At 44.5% G+C, this 18,933-nt stretch overlaps 1 protein-coding gene across 6 annotated transcripts in view; it reads left to right on the forward strand.

Annotated features, from left to right (window-relative positions):
* The window catches only part of CSPG5 (chondroitin sulfate proteoglycan 5), a 114,836-nt gene that overhangs the window by 58,167 nt on the left and 37,736 nt on the right, over window positions 1–18,933 (forward strand). For 2 of the 6 annotated variants that reach the window (XM_077493590.1, XM_077493595.1), the window contains 2 exons: window positions 6,606–6,794; window positions 17,766–17,922. In XM_077493590.1, the coding sequence (XP_077349716.1) occupies window positions 6,606–6,794; window positions 17,766–17,922 (346 nt within the window). The remainder of the gene's footprint in view (window positions 1–6,605; window positions 6,795–17,765; window positions 17,923–18,933) is intronic. The other 4 variants (XM_077493592.1, XM_077493594.1, XM_077493591.1 and 1 more) reach the window with 3 other exon arrangements.

An 18,933-nucleotide genomic window follows, 5' to 3' on the forward strand; every position in this document is an offset into this window, starting at 1 on the left:
TGATGGGCGCTGGTGAGGCTGCATTGATGGGTGCTGGTGAGGCTGCACTGATAGGCGCTGGTGAGGCTGCATTGATGGGTGCTGCTGAGGCTGCGTTTGATGGGCGCTGGTAAGGCTGCATTGATGGGTGCTGGTGAGGCTGCATTGATGGGCACTGGTGAGGCTGAATTTGGTGGGCCCTGGTGAGGCTGCATTTGATGGGTGCTGGTGAGGCTGCATTGATGGGTGCTGGTGAGGCTGCATTTGATGGGTGCTGGTGAGGCTGCATTGATGGGTGCTGGTGAGGCTGCACTGATAGGCGCTGGTGAGGCTGAATTTGATGGGTGCAGGTGAGGCTGCATTAATGGGTGCTGGTGAGGCTGCATTTGATGGGCGCTAGTGAGGCTGCATTGATGGGCACTGGTGAGGCTGCATTGATGGGCGCTGGTGAGGCTGCATTTGAGGGGTACTGGTGAGGCTACATTTGATGGGGGCTGCTGAGGTTGCATTTAAGGGGCGCTTCATTAAAAAGGTGGGGTATACATGGGCAGGGTGAAGGGGATGGAGTCAGGAGTGGAGCCAAGGGGGGGATGGCAAAATTAGGTTTCGCCTAGGGTGTCAAAAATCCTTGCCCTGGACCTGAATGAGTGGCATTGTGAAAACGTTTTTTTATACAGAATGATGTAAGGAGTCATCAATCTGAAAACAATCGGCTAATGTGAAATCTGGACGTGTTCCAGCAGCTGGACATCACACTGTCACTGGCTGATTGAGCTGCTCTTCCCGCTCCGGATGTGTTACTACTGATTTATAACACACACCAGTAATAAGAAAAAGAGTTCTATGTTGAATCAAGACCCCGGGGGGTAGAGAGGGTGATTCTGGTTACATCAGGATACAAAAGTATCAATTTCAGCATCGACACCATGAGACCTGCAATGTCTGCCGTACCACGACCGCCCACCACTCAACCAATGACAGGCAGAATCCCGGGTCAGTGAGTCTAACTGTGAAAAAGTTATTTTACTTGTATCGGTAAAATAAAACACTCTTTGTATTTTTAATTTAGTCCAGTATATACTATTTTCCATCTCAGAGCCCTGATGAAGCGATTTATGGCCCCCGAAATGCGTTGGGTCTGTTATAAAGTCTTTTACCTGATCTTGTATCGGAATAAATTTACATTTAGACAATTGGCTCCTGGGGGGGTCTATTTATATAAAAAATGACATAGATACTTGTCCAGTGGAGCTGCATGTACATCCATTCTTTGTTGATTAGTCAGTATTTGGCTATTTGTTTTAGGGATTTTTTTTTGCAAAACTGAATGTAATTTTTTCTATTGTTTTAGGTTATTTTTGGTGGAATGTTGTTAGGCTCTATTGCTGTTTTCTTTTCTTATGAAATGTTCTTGAGTTACTCTTTTAGGCTTTTCCCCTCTGCACAAATGTTGTTGGGCTTTTATTTTAGGCTATTTTTGGTTGAATCTTGTTGAGCTGTTGTTTTAGGCTATTATAGGTTAAATGTTGTTGGGTTATTGTTTTAGGCTATTTTGGTTCAATGTTGTTGAACTATTATTTTAGGCTATCTTTGGTTGAATAATGGTGGGCTGTTGTTTTAGGCTATTATAGGTTAAATGCCGTTGGGTTATTGATTTAGGCTATTTTGGTTCAATGTTGTTGGGCTAATATATTTAGGCTATTTTTTGGATGAATGATGTTGGGTATTGTTTTGGGCTATTATAGGTTAAATGTTGTTGGGCTATTGTTTTAGACTATTCTTGGTTGAATAATATTGGGTTATTGTTTTAGGCTATGTTTGGTTAAATGTTGTCGAACTGTTGTTTTGGGCTATTTTTGGTTGAATAATATTGGGATATTATTTTAGGCTATTTTTGGTTAAACGTTGTTGGGTTATTGTTTTAGGCTAATTTGGTTGAATGTTATTGTATATTGTTTTAGGCTATTTTTGGTTAAATGTTGTTGAACTGTTATTTTGGGCTATCTTTGGTTGAATAATGTTGGGCTATTGTTTTAGGCTATTTTGGTTAAATATTGTTGGGCTATTGATTTTAGGCTATTTTGGTTCAATGTTGTTGGGCTAATATTTTTAGGCTATTTTTGAATGAATGATGTTGGGTATTGTTTTGGGCTATTATAGGTTAAATGTTGTTGGGCCATTGTTTTAGTCTATTTTTGGTTGAATAATATTGGGCCATTTTTTTGGGCTATTTTTGGTTGAATGATGTTGGGCTATTGTTTTTAGGCTATTTTGGTTCAATGTTGTTGAACTATTATTTTGGGCTATCTTTGGTTGAATAATGTTGAGTTATTGATTTAGGCTATTTTGGTTCAATGTTGTTGGGTTAATATTTTTAGGCTATTTTTGAATGAATGATGTTGGATATTGTTTTGGGCTATTATAGGTTAAATGTTGTTGGGCCATTGTTTTAGACTATTCTTGGTTGAATAATATTGGGATATTATTTTAGGCTATTTTTGGTTAAGTGTTGTTGAACTGTTATTTTGGGCTATCTTTGGTTGAATAATATTTGGTTATTGTTTTAAGCTATTTTTGGTTAAATGTTGTCGAACTGTTGTTTTGGCTATTTTGGTTGAATAATATTGGGATATTATTTTAGGCTATTTTTGGTTAAGTGTTGTTGGGCTATTGTTTTAGGCTATTATAGGTTAAACGTTGTTGGGTTAATGTTTTGGGCTATTATAGGTTAAATGTTGTTGGGTTATTGTTTTAGGCTAATTTGGTTGAATGTTATTGTATATTGTTTTAGGCTATTTTTGGTTAAATGTTGTTGAACTGTTATTTTGGGCTATCTTTGGTTGAATAATTTTGGGCTATTGATTTAGGCTATGTTTGGTTAAATATTGTTGGGCTAATATTTTTAGGCTATTTTGAATGAATGATGTTGGGTATTGTTTTAGGCTATTTTTGGTCAAATGTGTGGCAAAAAGCATGTTGTGCCTTTGGGTGCTATTCATTCTTTATGGCACCCCATACACAGCGCGATTTGGCTATGATTCTTGTGCAACAAAGCGTGCAAAAATCACAGCAAAATGTGGTCGAAAAAAAAAGAAAAAACCACGACTGGCTCAGTGCCAGAATTTACCACCTGAGCTTCTTCGGTGCGACAAATGTGCGCACAGGGTGCCGTTATAATGTATTCCTGCCCTTTAGGCTAGGAATCCGCGGAATCCGCGGCGTTTTCCCGCATCGCATGACTCCCGCCGGCAGTTCACACTGCCCTATGCGGACTGCTGGGAGTGTCAGTGAAATGTTAATGACACCCCCAGATCCGTCCGCATATCGCAGTGCGATCTGCACACTCGCACAGGAATCGGATCGCATGGTGTGAACACCCATGCGATCCGATTCTGCTGCGGACCAACAAAAGGGTCCCGTGCGAGTTTGCGGCGGGTGCGATGCGAGTTCAGCCATACTATCTGTATACTATCTGTATACTATCTGTATGGCTGAACTCGTATCGCTACGGAGATCGGATGTGATTTGCACTGCAGTGCGGTGCGAATCACATCCGGATCTCCCCCCCGCAGCAGTGTGAACCCAGCCTTAGCCCGGGTTCACACTGTCACATCGCATGTGATTCGCACAGGAATCGCACTGCGTTCCTGCGCAAATCACAGGCGATTCTGTGCCGTGCGATTTGAGCCCATTCATTTTGTATAGCTGAAATCACGCCGCATCGGCAAGAAAGAGGTGCAGGCAGCTTTTTGTTTTGTTTCGCCGGAACCGGACCTCGCGGCTATGAACACTACGGCGATTCAGGCAAAACGCACTGCATTCTTTGACCCGCTTTGGGGAAGTCGCTGACATTGAATTGACACCCTGCAGCAGATTGCATGAACACAGTGCGACTGCTATGGGGTGCGATTCCTGACATTTACCTGAACTACGGACGGCCCCTCTGTTTATTTCCTCGCGATGCGGCCGATTGTTACACGTTCGCTGCACATTGAAAGCCCCGCAGAGGGGGAATCGAGGCTACAAATAGAATCTGTCTATGCTGACAAAATGCCCAAACCCCCGTGCCTGGCGGGGGAGGGGCGGCCAGCGTATCTGAATCTAAGCCATGCGACTGAATTCAACCTTTTATAAAAGGCTGGAAACAAGACTTTGAAATCAGTGCTTGAAGCGCATCGGCGCACATGTAGCAGCGCACGCCGCCGTACTTTGATTGGCGGTGAAGTGCATCTGTCTGCAATTTTAGGTTCATTCCCCATGCGCATTAAAATGCACAGCGACACGGGCTGATGTGATTGGATGCATTTACAGCTGCGTTTATTCGAGGAAACAAATGCGGCAAAATACCGAGATGCGAATGGGGCCCCTCCGCGGTGAACGCTCCGTTCCTGCCTTGGGGCCCAGCCATGCTAAAATGCATTCATCCATGCCCTCTGTGGTGTCATTCCTCATGTATGGCATCCACACATTGTACAGGAGAGTCCAGCTGGGTACAGGTGGTATCTGTGACCCCTGGCAGACAGCATAGGCAGGTCTGTGACCCCCCCCCCCTGCCGACTACACTGCAGTAAAGGTATGCGGTGCGGTAAAAGGCCCGCCCCCAGCCTCTGATTGGACAGCCACAGAGCAACAGAACGTTTGTGAGATCATTCCTCTGCTCCCCCCTCCTGTTGGGGAGACTCCAGTGTGAGACATCCAGCACCGAGTAATGCAATGGAGCGCACAGTGCTGGCCCTCCCTCTCCCAGTCTGAGTGCTGCTGTACAGGGGATTACAGGAAACAAATATAGTGTTAAATGATGGAACTTCTACTGGTTTTATTTAAAAATAAATTGAATGCAATGAATTCTGGATGAGACAGTGTGTGTGTTTATATCTGCCGGGAGTTTAGCTTTCCACTATATACAAATAATAATAATAAAAGCAGTTATTACTATTTTATTTTATTGTTTCATTTTATTTATTTATTTTTTTATTTTAATTTTTTTTTAATTGATTTGAATTCAATTTATTTTATTTACTAATTTTATTTTATTGATTTTATTTTTTTATTTAATAAATGTATTTAATTTTTTTTTAGGGTTTACAGGAAACACATATAATGTTAAATGATGGAACTTCTACTGGTTTTTTTTTTAAAATACATTTAATGCAATGAATTCTGCATGAGGCGGCGCATTTATATCTACCTGAAGAATAGCTTTCCACTATATAAAAATAATAATAAATGCAGTTATTGCTATTTTATTTTTTTCATTTTATTAATTTTTTTTATTTATTGAATTTATTTATTTTATTAAATTTTTTAAAATGTAATTGAAATGTATTTTATTTATTGATTTTATTTTATTTTATTTTTTTAATTTAATATATATATATATATATATATATATATATATATATATATATCTATATCTATATATCTATATATCGATATATAGATATATCGATATATAGATATATAGATATATAGATATATATGTGTATATATATATATATATATATATATATATTTTATAATCCCCCAGGACACAGGCTGCAGTACTCACCTTCAGTCCAGAGCTGACCCCCCCCCCCAACCCCCTCTTCTGCAGAACCTCTTCTCCACCACAAGGTGTCCTCAGTCTTTCAGTTTGAAGGACACTCAGCATCACTCAGACTGGGAGACTCAGCATGTCATGGCCCCGCCCCCGAGGAGTGCAGAGAGCAGTATGGACCAGCCAGTCCCGAAAAAGAGACAAAGATAAAGGGAACCCTGAACTCTGGCAACAGTACTGAGTGTGTAAATGGGAATTCCCAGAACCCTGATCCCTGCCCAGTCCTCATGTCTGCACAGAGCTTGTGCTCAAATGCTAGCCATCCTCGGCAACGTCTAGAGGTGTGCTGCGTACATAGAGGGGCTTCTTATTACAGTGCTGACCTTCAATCCAGAGCTGCCCTTCCCCATGGCAGAACCTCTTCCTCACCACAAGGTGTCCTCAGTCTTCCAGGTTGAGACTGGAAGACTCAATGCAGGGCTTCATGGCCCCGCCCCTGAGGGTGGCCCTGCCCCTGAGGGGTGCAGAGTGTGGTATGGAGCAGCCAGTCCTGAGAAAGGGGCAAAGATAAAGAGAACCCTGACTGGCCTGAAGATACTGCCAGTGGGGGCTACAAGGACAGGACGTTGTGACACTTGGGGGGGGGGGGGGTCCCCTGTGGCTAAAATTAGAGTGTATTTTTTTTCCAAAAGCCTGCATTTACAGCACAAATACAGTGTAATATAAAGAATTGCAATGACTGCCATTTTATTCTCTAGGGTCTCTGCTAATATATATATATATATATATATATATATATTTTTTACATATATATATATATATATATATATATATATATATATATATATATATATATATATATATATATACTGTTTGGGGGGTTCTGAGTAATTGTCTAGCAAACAAATACAGAACAAAAAGTGCCAGAAAAGACCGGGCATTCAAGAGGTGTTATAATAATATGTAACTCTATATAACACAATGTATCTATATGTAACAATATATAACAATGTATCTATATGTAACAATATATAACACAATGTATCTATATGTAACAATATATAACAATGATTGGTCTCTCCCTCCTCAGGTGTAACACTCAGGATTACATTTGGCACAAGGGTCTCCGCTGCGAGTCCATCATCACCGACTTCCAGGTGATGTGCGTGGCGGTCGGCACGGCGGCGCTGGTGGTGCTCCTCCTCTTCATGATGACCGTCTTCTTCGCCAAAAAACTCTACCTGCTCAAGACGGAGAACTACAAACTGCGCAAAAGGAAGTAAGTGACCCCCCCCGATCTGTCACCGCTTCCATGAAGTCCTGAAACTAGACACGTGCGCTGCCCCAAAAATTCTTTCATTGCCGTTTTCGTTTCATTCGTTTTTTTTTTCTTGAATCGTTCGTTATGATTGAAATTCGTTATTTCGAATAAATGCGTAACTTCTGAAAAATTTTATTTTGTTATGTTCCATTCGTTTACATGCGGTATTCATAAATTCGTAAATACGAAAATTTGGAAATTTTTTAGAAATTCAAAAATCCGAAAATTCAAAAATCTGAAAATTCAAAAATCAAAAAAATCAAAAATCTGAAAATTAAAAAATCAAAAAAATCAAAAATCCGAAAATTTAAAAAATCAGAAAATTTAAAAAAATCCAAAATAATAACTATTAAATTCTAGGTATTGGAATTTCCTTTTAAATTTGCTGTTTATGAATGTCACGAATACAAATTCATCCAAAGTTACGAATTATCCGAAATAACGAATTCCGCATCTAAACTAATACAGCTTAACAAATTAATAATAATAAATAATAATAAAAAGGTTTTATTAATATTAATTTGTTATGTTCCATTCGTTTACATGCGGTATTTGTAAATTTGTAAAGTCGTAAGTTTGAAAATTCAAAAATCTGAAAATTCAAAAATCCAAAAATTAAAAAAATTAAAAAATTAAAAAATCTGAAATAATAACTAACTAACTAATAATAACGAACTATTAAATTATAGGTATTGGAATTTCCTTTTAAATTTTGCTGTTTATGAATGTAACGAATACAAATTCTTCCAAAGTTACGAATAATCCGAAATAACGAATGCCGCATCTAAACGAATAGAGCTTAACAAATTAATAATAATAAATAATAATAAAAAGGTTTTATTAATATTAATTTGTTATGTTCCATTTGTTTACATGCGGTATTTGTAAATTTGTAAAGTTGTAAATTCCAAAATTCTAAAATCTGAAAATTCAAAAATCCAAAAATTAAAAAAATTAAAAAATAAAAGAATCTGAAATAATAACTAACTAACTAATAATAACTAACTATTAAATTATAGGTATTGGAATCTCCTTTTAAATTTTGCTGTTTATGAATGTAACGAATACAAATTCATCCAAAGTTACGAATTATCTGAAATAACGAATGCCGCATCTAAACGAATAGAGCTTAACAAATTAATAATAATAAATAATACTAAAAAAGGTTTTATTATTATTAATTTATGTTCCATTCGTTTACATGCGGTATTTGTAAATTAGAAAATTCTAAAATGTGAAAATTCAAAAATCCACAAATTCTAAAATCCAAAAATTCAAAAACCTGAAATAATAATTTTGGTGTTTATGAATGTAACTTGAATACAATATAACGTTACGAATACAAATTCATCCAAAGTTACGAATTATCCGAAATAACAAATGCCTCATCTAAATGAATGGAACGTAACAAATTAATAATAATAAATAATAATAATAATAAAAAGGTTTTATTATTATTATTATCATAATTTATATTATTAATTTGTTACATTGCATTCGTTTAGATGCGGCATTCGTTATTTCAGATAATTCATAACTTTGGATAAATTTGTATTCATTACGTTTATAAACAGCAAAATTTAAAAGGAAATTGCAATACCTATAATTTAATAGTTAGTAATGGTTATTATTATTAGTTGGTTATTATTCCAAATTTTCGGGTTTTTGGATTTTCGGATTTTCGTTCTTATTTTCGAATTTTTGGATTTTTGATTTACGAATTTTCTAATTTCCAAATTCTAATTTACGAAAAATTTGTTTTCGTTAATTTGAATATTTCCAAATTGAGGAATTTGTCGAATTTAGTCGAAAAAATGAATTCAGAACGAAACGAATTGTACGTGTCTACCTGAAACTGCCATTTTTTTTTTTTTTTTACTTATAACTATGGCAACAGTACTGAGTGTGTAGACGGGAATTCCCGGACCCCCGATCTCTGCCTGGTCCTCATATCTGCACAGAGCTTGCGCTGAAATGGCAGCCATCCCCGGCGACGTCCAGAGGTGTGCTGCGTACACGGAGGGGCTTCTTATCACAGCGCCGGGAAGATTAGAACTAGAAAGACACTCCTTTGTTATCATTATAATATAAATAATAGAATCCAAAACTCAGGTTTGATTTCTTATATAAAAGTAAAATAAAAACGTATTAAAAAAAAAAAAAAAGTAAAACTAAAAACATTTTTTTTTAATTTTAATTTGGGTGGCGTAGTGGAAGGTTACACCCTCTGTGTGTCCCCATTGGGGAGATTTCCCTTCAGTTCCTGTCCCCCCGGCCACAACAGGAAGTGAGGAAAATCCCTCCAAAGCCAGGAAATCCCTGAACTGGTTGAACTGGTGTCCCCATTGGGAGATTTCCCCTCCTTTGCTGTTCCGGTGACAACACAAAAATCTGAGATTTTCTTTCACTCTCAGTGATAACATTACACAGGACAAATAGAGAGGGAGGGTCTTCCTGATGGGGCTACAGACAGAAATAAACACCTGACAGGGGGGATACTTTCAGCCAGCGGTTCTCAACCATTTTTCTGGGGCGGCCCCTTTAACCCCCTTCCCGACCAGCGGCCGCAAATTGTACTGCAGCATGTTGGTTCCCCTGGGCGAAACGGTGTCACCTTATGACGGTTCGCCTTTTGACCACTAGGGGGCTCGTGCGTGTTGGTGGCACGCTAACAGGGGCCGATACCCTTGCCCGCCGGGCACCCGCGATCGCACCACACAGAGACAGAACGGAGATCGGTCGATGTAAACAGACAGATCTCCGTTCTGTTATAGGGGTGAGGAGAGCGATCTGCTGTTCATACTAAGTATGAAAAACGATCGCTCTCCTCACTCAGGCAGTCCCCTCCCCCCCCCCCCCCACAGTTAGAATCACTCCCTAGGACACACAATGAACCCCTTGATTACCCTCTACTGTTAACCCCTTCCCTGCCAGTGACATTTATACAGTACATTTTTATAGCACTGATCGCTGTATAAATGTGAATGGTCCCAAAAATGTGACAAAAGTGTCCGATTACTAGTAAAAAAGAAAAAAAAAGTAATAAAAATGTCATAAATCTATCCCCTGTTTTGTAGACGCGATAACTTTTGCGCAAACCAAAGAATACGTATCGTCCTAAACTGAGGAAAAAAATCACTTTTTATTTTAAAAAAATGAAAAAAAAGTGGATATTTATTATAGCAAAAAGTACAAAATATTGTTTTTTTTTTGCGTAAAAAAACAAAACAAACAAAACCGCAGAGATGATAAAATACCAGCAAAAGAAAGTTCTATGTGTGAAGAAAAAGGGACATCAATTGAATCGCAAAACATGGCCTGGTCATTAAGGGGACAAATCTTCTGGGGCTGAAGTGGTTAAAGGTATCCAAAATCTGCAGCCCCTCCCCCAGTCTATAATGTAAATGTTACTTTTTTTTTTTTAAATGAGAAGCCTGAGCCCAGGAGGATGTACACAGCCATCTGCATGACATTCACATCAGAGCCCCCCCTGTACATCAGAGCCCCCCCTGTACATCAGAGCCCCCCCTGTACATCAGAGCCCCCTCTTCACATCAGAGCCCCCCTGTACATCAGAGCCCCCCCTGTACATCAGAGCCCCCCTTCACATCAGAGCCCCCCCTGTACATCAGAACCCCCCTGTACATCAGAGCCCCCCCTGTACATCAGAGCCCCCCCTGTACATCAGAGCCCCCTCTTCACATCAGAGCCCCCCTGTACATCAGAGCCCCCCCTGTACATCAGAGCCCCCCTTCACATCAGAGCCCCCCCTGTACATCAGAGCCCCCCTGTACATCAGAGCCCCCCTTCACATCAGAGCCCCCCCTGTACATCAGAACCCCCCTGTACATCAGAGCCCCCCCTGTACATCAGAACCCCCCTGTACATCAGAGCCCCCCCTGTACATCAGAGCCCCCCCTTCACATCAGAGCCCCCCTGTACATCAGAGCCCCCCCTGTACATCAGAGCCCCCCTTCACATCAGAGCCCCCCCTGTACATCAAAGCCCCCCTGTACATCAGAGCCCCCCCTTCACATCAGAGCCCCCCCTTCACATCAGAGCCCCCCTGTACATCAGAGCCCCCCTTCACATCAGAGTCCCCCTGTACATCAGAGCCCCCCCTTCACATCAGAGCCCCCCTGTACATCAGAGCCCCCCCTTCACATCAGAGCCCCCCTGTACATCAGAGCCCCCCCTTCACATCAGAGCCCCCCTGTACATCAGAGCCCCCCCTGTACATCAGAGCCCCCTCTTCACATCAGAGCCCCCCCTGTACATCAGAGCCCCCCTGTACATCAGAGCCCCCCCTTCACATCAGAGCCCCCCTGTACATCAGAGCCCCCTTCACATCAGAGCCCCCCCTGTACATCAGAGCCCCCCTTCACATCAGAGCCCCCCTGTACATCAGAGCCCCCCTGTACATCAGAGCCCCCCTGTACATCAGAGCCCCCCCTGTACATCAGAGCCCCCCTGTACATCAGAGCCCCCTGTACATCAGAGCCCCCTTCACATCATAGCCCCCCTGTACATCAGAGCCCCCCTTCACATCAGAGCCCCCTTCACATCAGAGCCCCCTGTACATCAGAGCCCCCCTGTACATCAGAGCCCCCTTCACATCATAGCCCCCCTGTACATCAGAGCCCCCCTTCACATCAGAGCCCCCCTGTACATCAGAGCCCCCCCTTCACATCAGAGCCCCCTTCACATCATAGCCCCCCTGTACATCAGAGCCCCCCTTCACATCAGAGCCCCCTTCACATCAGAGCCCCCCGTACATCAGAGCCCCCCTTCACATCAGAGCCCCCCCTTCACATCAGAGCCCCCCTTCACATCAGAGCCCCCCTGTACATCAGAGCCCCCCTTCACATCAGAGCCCCCCTGTACATCAGAGCCCCCCTGTACATCAGAGCCCCCCCTTCACATCAGAACCCCCCTGTACATCAGCATCAGAGCCCCCGTACATCAGAGCCCCCCTTCACATCAGAGCCCCCTGTACATCAGCATCAGAGCCCCCCGTACATCAGAGCCCCCCTATAAATCAGAGCCCCCCATCACATCAGAGCCCTCCGTACATCAGAGCCCCCCGTACATCAGAGCCCCCCATCACATCAGAGCCCCCCTTCACATCAGAGCCCCACCTGTACGTCAGAGCCCCCCTTCACATTAAAGCCCCCTGTACATCAGAGCCCCCCTTGACATCAGAGCCCCCTCTTCACATCAGAGCCCCCCTTCACATCAGAGCCCCCCTGTACATCAGAGCCCCCCTTCACATCAGAGTCCCCCCTTCACATCAGAGTCCCCCTTCACATTAGAGCCCCCTTCACAACAGAGCCCCCCGTACACCAGAGCCCCCCTTCACAACAGAGCCCCCCCTTCACATCAGAGTCTCCCCTTCACATCAGACCCCCCCTCCTTCACATCAAAGGTTGCTCTATCACATCAGAGTTTCTCCCAATCACATCAGAGGTCTCCCATCACATCAGAGCCCTCCCTTCACATCAGAGTCCCCCCATCACAGCAGAGGTTCCCCATCATAATAGCGCCCCCCCCTTCATATCAGAGGTCCCCCTACAGATCAGAACTCCACCCTTCAAATCAGAGTCTCCCCTTCACATCAGACCCCCCTTCACATCAGAGTCACCCCTGTACGTCAGAGGTTTCCCCATCATACCAGAGCCCCCCCCCCTTCATATCAGAGGTCCACTCTTCATATCAGAGCCCCTTCACATGAAAGGTCCCCTGATTATATCAGAGCCCCCCTTCATATGGGTGCCCCCCATCATATCAGAGCCCCCCATTATATCAGAGCCCCCCTTCACATGAAAGGTCCCCCATCATATCAGATCCCCTCACTTCACATTAGAGTCCCCCCTTCACATCGGAGTCCCCCATCACATTGGAATCCCCCATCACACCGGAGTCCCCCTTTGCATTAGAGTCCCCCCTTCACATCGGAGTCCCCCATCACATTGGAATCCCCCATCACACCGGAGTCCCCCTTTGCATTAGAGTCCCTCCTTCACATCAGCGTTGCAAGAAATCAATCCTTATTGGCCAAACAAAAATCACATGAAAAACACATATTAAAAGCATCAAAAACGAATTGTGTGTCAGTTTTAAGGACCCATTCACACCAGAAACCATGCGTTTATGCGTGTGCGTTGACGTACGTTTGAAGCACTTTTTACATGCGCTTTGTGGTGCGTTTTTTCGTAAATGATTGCCGGCATTTCCTTTGAGGCAACTTCCTTCTTCTTTGGGCTTTTATGTGCGCTGCATTGCGTTTCTATGCGTTTCTATGCATTGGCGGTGTGAGAATATGGAGCTTGCTGCACTTTTTCTTTTGCTTCGTATAGGTCTGGTTCACACCTGTGCATTTTTCAGTGCGTTTTGAGTTCTGCAGAAACGCACTTCAGTCCATTTAACATGGTTTCCTATGGGTCATGTTCACCTCTGTGCTTTTTTCTTTTTTTTTTTGGAAGGTTTGGGGAGGTTTTTTTTTTTTCCCCGCAGCAGGCTGTGATTTTGGTTCTATAGACTTCAATGAAAATGCAGCGGAAACGCATAAGTCTTGCGTTTTTGGATATGTTTCTGCTGCAGTTTTTTCTGGTTTCTCCCGCAAGACACCTCCCAAAAAACGCATCAAAAACGCGTGTGAAAAAAATTTTGCAAAACGCATCGACTGCAACACGCAGAACCAGGGGGGCTTGTTTGAAATTTTAGACAACTTGCACGCCCAGAACACGCCTATCGCGTTTAAAAATGTGTTATTGACATGTTTTGAATGCGTATTTGACGCGTTTGTGTCGTGTTAAAAATCAATTTTCACCTGCGTTGTATGATCTCCCCTTGTGATGCTTTCTAAACGCTTCTCAAAACGCACTTTAAACGCCGAAGAACGTTTGTGAGGTGTTTGCGGCGTATTTTTGCGGCGCGTTTACATTGACACGAGTGGAGGAGTTTGGGGAGCGGTAAAAGCCAGCCGAACATGTGGGATAAATGTTGGCGCCAGGCAACGTTATGCAACGCATGCGCGGCCTCGTGAAGCGCGCCGTTCGCTGCAATGCACAGAATTAGGCGCTGACTTGCATTTGCGAGGCTTCGAAAACACAGATAAAACGCCTGCTTTTGAAGCCAATGTAAACCTCAGGTGTGAATGGGCCCTAAAATGATACCCAGAGAGATGTATGGAAAAAGTATTCATACCCCCGGGAATTTCCCACACTTTGTCATGTTACACCCAAAAACATAAATGTATTTTATTGGGATTTTATGTGATGGACCAACACAAAGTGTCACATAATTGTGAAGTGGAAGGAAAATGATAAATGATACAAATAAATATGTGAAAAGTGTGGGGGAGGGGCATTTGTATGGCGCCCCCCGGAGTCAATACTTTGTAGAACCCCCTTTCTCTACAAGTCTTTTTGGGGGTGTCTCTACCAGCTTTGCCCATCTAGAGAGGACATTTCTGCCCATTCTTCTTCTTTGTAGAATATCTCAAGCTCTGTCAGATTGGAGGGAGAGCGTCTGTGATCAGCAATTTTCAAGTCTGGCCACAGATTCTCAATGGGATTTAGGTCTGGACTGTGACTGGGCCATTCTAACACATGAATATGCTTTGATGTAAACCATTCCATTGTAGCTCTGGCTGGATGTTTCGGGTCGTTGTCCTGCTGGAAGGGGAACCTCCGCCCCGGTCTCAAGTCTTTTCCAGAGTTTTCTTCTAAGATTGTCCTGTATTTGTCTCCATCCATCTTCCCATCAACTCTGACCAGCTTCCCTGTCCCTGCTGAAGAAAACCATCCCCACCACATGATGCTGCCACCACCATGTCTCACGGTGGGGATGGTGTGTTCGGGGGATGGGCAGTGTTAGTTTTCCCCACACATAGCGTTTTGCTTTTAGGCCATAAAGTAGAATTTTGGTCTCATCTGACCAGATCACCTTCTTCCACATGTTTGCTGCCCCCTCCCCCACATGGCTTCTCACAAACTACAAACAGGACTTCTTATGACTTTCTTTCTCCAATGCCTTTCTTCTTGTCACTCTTCCATAAAGGGCAGATTTGTGGAGAGACGACTAATAGTTGTCCTGTGGACAGATTCTCCCCCTGAGCTGTGGATCTCTGCAGCTCCTCCAGAGTTACCATGGACCTCTTGGCTCTTCTCTGATGAATGCTCTCCTTGCCCGGCCCGGTCAGTTTAGGTGGACGGCCATGTCTTGGTAGGTTTGCAGTTGTGCCATACTCTTTCCATTTTCCGATGATGGATTGAACAGAGCTCCGCGAGATGGTCAAAGCTTGGGAGATTCTTTTATAACCCAACCCTGCTTTATACTTCTCTACAACTTCATCCCTGACCTGTCTGGTGTGTTCCTTGACCTTCATGATGCTGTTTGTTCACTAAGCTTCTCTAACAAACCTCTGAGGGCTTCACAGAACAGCTGTATTTATACTGAGATTAAATGACACACAGGTGGATTCTATTTACTAATTAGGCGACTTCTGAAGGCAATTGGTTCCTCTAGATTTTAGTTAGGGGTATCAGAGTAAAGGGGGCGCCATACAAATACCCCTCCCCCACACTTTTCACATATTTATTTGTATCATTTTCCTTCCACTTCACAATTATGTGACACTTTGTGTTGGTCCATCACATAAAATCCCAATAAAATACATTAACGTTTTTTAGGTGTAACATGACAACATGTGGGGAATGTCAATGGGGTATGAATACTTTTTCCAGGCACTGTATATTTTTCTTCTGGATATCTTTGTTGGTTCCCGGCACTGCGTAATAAAATCCGTCCAGGGCGCCCCCCCGTAGCGACGCTCTGATTGGGTCTCTTCCATCCACATTGGAAGGCGCTCTCCTCCAGCGTTAGTAGTCGGGGGGGGGGGGGGGTGGATTCTGGATACGGCGTATACTCTCGGCTCGGAGCCAGAAGAGGGAGGAAAGTTTTTTGATATCTTTTTCTAGTTCTCTGATATAAAGCGCCCCCCCTTCCCCCCTCCCCCCCCCGGCAGGAAGAGACAAAGCTCCATCTGTCAGCCCCCAGGATTTAGTCTGGAGTGCCCCCTGCTGCGCAGCAGCTGCTCCGTAATGAGATCTGAAAGGACGGGGATGGGGAGTGGGGGGGGGGTGTATTGTGGCTGGAGGTATGTATTGTGCTGTTGGGGGGGGGGGGGGAGTTTAGCATTTCTATACACAAGTGCTGCATTGCGCGGAGGGATTTCTGGCCTGCGGGGACATGCCCAGTTTTTTTTTTTTTTGGGGGGGTGGGAGGGTCGGCCGCCCAAAGGATGAGGCAGCTGTCTATAGACCTCACATGACCCGGGGGCTTCACCGACCACTGATTAGGGGAAGGGAGCCACTGGATCATGTACATGGGGCCCCGGGGGGTTCCGAAATCTGAAGCGGAGTGACATTCCAAACCACCCCCCCCCCCCACCCCCCCAATCAGCTTCATAAAAAATGAATTCCATCACAGGAAATCCTCAAACAGCCAAAATCCCGGCCGATGATACAAAAGTAACAACATGATAAAAAAAATCAATGAAAGTAACAATTAGCATAATAAAAAAAGAATACTTTCTTCCAGGTTTGGATGGGGTGGGGGTGGGGAAGGGTTGTTATGGCTGTGTCCCCAGTGGGAAGATTCCCCTCTCCTTCTCTCTTGGTGTCTCCTGGACACAAAGCGACGGGAAAATCCGGGATATTACAGTTGTCACCGATACAGGAACAGAAGGGAAACCATCCAATGGGGACACCTGTGCCAGTGACAACTAAGAAGGGATTTGGTCTCACTTCCTGTTGTGTCAGCTGGACAGGAAGTGAAGGAAAATGTCCCCAGTGCTTCCATACTGCTTTCAACTCAAAGAAAAAAAAAAAAAAGGTTTTGATCTTAGACACCATTTAAAGATAAAGTTCATCGTGTTTATATTTTGCCCCCCCCCCCCCCATTAATATGTTTTATTAAAACCTTTCCATCCATTTCCATTCTATATATATTTTTTGGGTCTATAGACAGCATCACCGGGTCTCTGCGCTTCTCTATGCAATGCAGGCAGATTATGGCTGGTGGGAGTGGCCAGCAGGGGGCTGTACAGAGCCCCCCCCAGTACTCCTATCCAGAGTCATCAGCCATGATGCAAGAAGTGGGAGGAGTTATGCCTTGCTGGATGGAGGAGTGGGCGTTTCTAGGCAGGCCGTATTTACATAGGCAACGCCCACATGTGATGCCGAGCCTCCATAATTGGAAGAACTGAAATCCAGCGAATGAAAGGGATGGGGTCAAGGACAATCGGACCGGGGAGGAGAGGGCTAGATGATGCTGGATGCACTCAAGCCAGGAAATGAGGCGGGGCCCTGTCTGACTTGCTGCAGCTTCTAACGCACATTATGAGACGCTCGCAGTGTGCGGTGAAATCAGAGGAAGTAATTTCAGTCCAGGAGGGAGGAGCCGGTACACCTGAGAAGGTCGGGGGTCAGATACAAATGCAGTTTAAACGCCCCGTATAGCATCGATCTGGGAGAGGGAGGGGCTGAAACAGTAGCCAATCAGATCTGCTGACAAGGAGACAGGAGGAGGGCACAGGGGGTGGCCAGTCTGTTGCAGCCCCTTCACTGTCCAGACTCAGGCTGGAGGCAGGCCTGGGGGCGGGGCTGGGGGCGGGGCTGGGACCAGGCTGTGCTGCTTAACTGCAGTAGAAAAAAAGTCAGGGCACCAACCCGGGTGAGCTCTCTGTGTAAATCTGAGGACTGGATGGACAGTGTGTCTGCGGTGTCTATAGATACGGTACACGGACCCCCCACCCTGGTATTTATTGGGGGTGCGGGAGGGGGAGGGGTCCTGATAATAATTGTGATATAAGAATGAACAGGAAGTATGGCGGAGCAGTCATGGCGGTCCTTCTCTCTCTCTCAGCAGGTACCGGACTCCGTCGGAGCTTCACAATGATAATTTCTCTCTGTCCACCATTGCGGAAGGCTCCCACCCAAATGTAAGGAAACTATGCGACACTCCATCTAACCTCTCCCCCCATGCCCGTGCATTGGCTTACTATGATAACGTTATCTGTCAGGTAACTGGTCTGTTTATGTCTTCCCTTCTGCATGCCCCCCTCCCCACCCCCCACCCCCCCCACTGCGCGGGGGTGGCTCCAGAGCGCCATCTGCACGCCACTGCCTACAAAGATCCTCCCTCTGCATGAGACTTAAAGGGGACGTCCACTAATTGGATGAGAGTGGAGAGCCCCTTTATAGAAGACTAGAATGACTAATCGAGCAAATAACGATCTGCCTGTGAGTGACCCCCTCCCCCTCCCCCACTGCATGAGATCCAATGGTGTAATCACAAGTTCTCACACCATTTGTAACTCCTCCCCTTTCTGTAACCCCTCCCCTATAAATGTTCTCATAAAATCTCCTCTAACTCTTTCCTTTACCTTAACTCCTCCCCTCCAGCTGTTCTTATACACCTCCTTCTAACTCCTCCCCTCCAGCTGTTCTTATACACCTCCTTCTAACTCCTCCCCTCCAGCTGTTCTCATACACCTCCTTCTAACTCCTCCCCTCCAGCTGTTCTGTTTCACCTTACTCCTCCCCTCCAGCTGTTCTCATACACCTCCTTCTAACTCCTCCCCTCCAGCTGTTCTCATACACCTCCTTCTAACTCCTCCCCTCCAGCTGTTCTCATACACCTCCTTCTAACTCCTCCCCTCCAGCTGTTCTGTTTCACCTTACTCCTCCCCTCCAGCTGTTCTCATACACCTCCTTCTAACTCCTCCCCTCCAGCTGTTCTTATACACCTCCTTCTAACTCCTCCCCTCCAGCTGTTCTCATACACCTCCTTCTAACTCCTCCCCTCCAGCTGTTCTCATACACCTCCTTCTAACTCCTCCCCTCCAGCTGTTCTCATACATCTCCTTCTAACTCCTCCCCTTCAGCTGTTCTCATACACCTCCTTCTAACCCCTCCCCTCCAGCTGTTCTGTTTCACCTAACTCCTCCCCTCCTGCTGTTCTCATACACCTCCTTCTAACCCCTTCCCTCCAGCTGTTCTCATACACCTCCTTCTAAACCCTCCCCTTCCGC

Source organism: Lithobates pipiens, unplaced genomic scaffold (genome assembly GCF_037356315.1).
Source record: "Lithobates pipiens isolate NorthernLeopardFrog02 unplaced genomic scaffold, aLitPip1_a1.2 Scaffold_19, whole genome shotgun sequence".
NCBI lineage: Eukaryota > Metazoa > Chordata > Amphibia > Anura > Ranidae > Lithobates > Lithobates pipiens.